Source organism: Limulus polyphemus, unplaced genomic scaffold (genome assembly GCF_000517525.1).
Source record: "Limulus polyphemus unplaced genomic scaffold, Limulus_polyphemus-2.1.2 Scaffold59, whole genome shotgun sequence".
In the NCBI taxonomy this organism is placed as follows: domain Eukaryota; kingdom Metazoa; phylum Arthropoda; class Merostomata; order Xiphosura; family Limulidae; genus Limulus; species Limulus polyphemus.
The window spans coordinates 1,235,372-1,238,479 of NW_013665669.1; the positions used below are offsets into that span (position 1 = coordinate 1,235,372).

General features: G+C 32.8%; 1 protein-coding gene across 1 annotated transcript in view; it reads left to right on the top strand.

Annotated features, from left to right (window-relative positions):
* Positions 1–1,419: 1,419 nt before the first annotated feature.
* LOC111087112 (homeobox protein aristaless-like) overlaps positions 1,420–3,108 on the top strand; it is a 25,984-nt gene continuing 24,295 nt past the window's right edge. The window contains exon 1 of the mRNA XM_022392594.1: positions 1,420–1,622. Coding sequence (XP_022248302.1) covers positions 1,559–1,622 — 64 coding nt within the window. The 5' untranslated portion in view covers positions 1,420–1,558. The remainder of the gene's footprint in view (positions 1,623–3,108) is intronic.

A 3,108-nucleotide genomic window follows, 5' to 3' on the forward strand; every position in this document is an offset into this window, starting at 1 on the left:
ATATGTTGATGTAAACTCATAACACTGTACGTGTAAACATCTTTGCATCTTGTATACGTATAAACATGATGTGCGAATGTTTTCATTTACTTCTATGTATCTAAAACTGATGTTTAAGGGGTTATAGATTATATGTTTGTACGTAAGCACGAAATTCGAATATTATAATTGTGTATGTCTTGATGTTCAGCGTACATACATACTTGCAATGTATGAAAACCTCACGTCTAAAGATTATTTACTTCTTTGTGTGTAAACCCTGACGCTCAAAAGGGATGTCTGATTTGTATGTTTGTAAAACCTGACGTTCACAGGTTATGTCTGATTTGTATGTTTGTAAAACCTGACGTTCACAGGTTATGTCTGATTTGTATGTTTGTAAAACCTGACGTTCACAGGTTATGTCTGATTTGTATGTTTGTAAAACCTGACGTTTACACGTTATGTCTGATTTGTATGTTTGTAAAACCTGACGTTCACAGGTTATGTCTGATTTGTATGTTTGTAAAACCTGACGTTCACAGGTTATGTCTGATTTGTGTGTATGTAAAACTTAACGTTCAAAAGCTATAATTAATTTGTATATCTTAAACGACATAACATAATGTATAGTGATCTAACATGTATAAGAGACAGTAGCCTTTTCAAGCAAGCCTTCACTTATATATATCAAGCGTCGTTTAGAAATAAACATAATTAAACAGAAGTTATTTGAGTTACTCCCTTTGGTTGCTACGGTAAATAAACACGAGGACAAATCTTCATAGATCTTTCAAACATTATGTTGAATGATGTTTGTTATTAGTGATACGTAATATCGATTATATTTATTAATAACAAAAATAATTATGTCATGACGTACGATCAAAAAATAGCTAGATATTTCATGGTTTTAACTTTCTTGTTTTTATAATCTTCATCCAAAGAATAGACAAAAAACAACATAAACGAGACAAGGTGGTAAAGGATTGTTAGCTTCAATATATATCTCAAAATATCAGGAGAATAAGTTAAAAATAGATTATATTAATAATTCATTTTGTATTAGAGATCTTTACGATTATTGATAATGCACGTCTATTTTGTTACTCTTCCAATTCAGATATTTTGAGAGAAACACTTATTTGTACTATACAGACTATAAAATGTTAGTTCACTCCTACATTTTGTGGTCTTTTCAACGCCGTTTTCATGGTCTGCCTAAATGGGCGAGACTCTCTTTTCTGATAGGCCATCGATATATCTGTTGAAAAAAACGTAGGCGGGGCAAAGTGACTGCGTCACTTCAGAGCATCGTCACTCGTATCCCAGAAGTCCACAAACAGTAGAGCCGCGGAAGGCACTACGGTGCCCACTTCTGCCACCTGAAGCAAACACTTCTCACTCTCGAGACACAACCAAGCGTTCAAACTAATCTTTCTGTAAACTTTGTCTAGGAGTAATCGCTTGTTTCTTAAGTCAACAATTATAAAATATAAAGTACAACTACTGAGAATATCCTTCTACAACAGTTAAACACAGAATTAAATAATGCTTATAACGATTTACGGAGGAGGGAATGGTTCTCAATCTTAAAACCAGTGAACGTCTTCATCCATCAAACCAACTATCACCTGTTACAGGTAGGGAAATGAAATTCTTAACATATCAGTTTAGGGTAAGTACACTTATACTGTTATTATGAAAGTCATTTCTGTTTTTATTATGCCAATGCTTGTAACAGAGCTAACGACCTAAACAATGTGCAAAGTTACAAAATATTGGCATGCAATAAAACGACGGTGAGCCTGATGTCAAACAGTTATTACTCATACCAACCTATAGACGTAGGCATTGTGTGTCAAATTCCTGATATAAATGAGACTTCTGTGAAGTTTATGGAAATATCTAATTTTTATTGCATACGAAACCCACAAGAGAAAAAGAAATCTATTAAAGTTCGTATTTTTTTATTTCTGGAATATTCAGTTTTACTCGCTAAGGTTAAAAACAATTCCAACAAGTCTGACTGGATTACCCGATCTTGTCAAGCATAACAAAACATCATTATTTCATAGAGCTGACGTAAACCAGCGACATACCTATTCAGTTAACTGGTGAATGAATGCTGGTTTAAGTGTTAGATATTGAATTAAATTATCTAAAGTGATTTGCTGAACAGGTCTATTTTCTCCAGACAGTCAAATATAGAGAAATAAAAGAGGAGGATGAATGACATTTATAATGCTATGATAAGATTCAGAAAACTTTAAATAGTCTGCTTTTAAAAATTATGTTCAAAACTTCGCCGTGAAAACAGGTAATTTAAACAAAATATTATTATCATTGAAGATTCCCTTGCAGGACATTTTTGAAAAAAAACAACAAAAACGGAGTTATAATTAGTTTTTGTTTTCAATCTATTCAATTTATAACTTTTAACATCCCTGTAACTATATCTGTTTATGTAAAATAAAGACTTAAGCAACTGGCAAAAGGACATAATATTTTATAGTATCCAATCAATACGAACCTCTATTTTAATAGATGAGTTGTTCTAGATATAAGTGCAAAATTGTACACCGATTCAGGGACGTAGCGGGGGGGGGGGAGATCTAATAACCACTCTAACATCCTATAAAGCCCAGAAAGTGCAATTTTATTTTTATTTTTTGTATTTTTTTAACAAACACTCTACTTTCATGTAAATCCTTTGTGTAGAAGAAAAAGTCCACAATTTTTGGAAAAAGGACCTACTCACTCTATGGTGCTAGCTGAGAAACCAATATATTCAATAGTCCGCTGCTGAGTTAACAAGATATCTATCTAGCTGTTCGCTGCTGAATGAACATATTTAGCTGTTCGCTGCTGAATGAACATATTTAGCTGTTCGCTGCTGAATGAACATGATATTGAGCTGTACGCTAATGAGTTAACAAAATAATTAATTATTTGCTTCTGATTTAACAATTAATTTAGTGGTTCGCTGTTGAGATAACAAAATATCTAGCTCTACGCAGCTCAGTTTACAAGATATCTAATTGTTCGCTGCTGAATTAACAAGCTATTTGTATAGTTGATCGCTGCTGAAATAACAATATATTTATTTCTTTGCTGCTGAGAGAACAA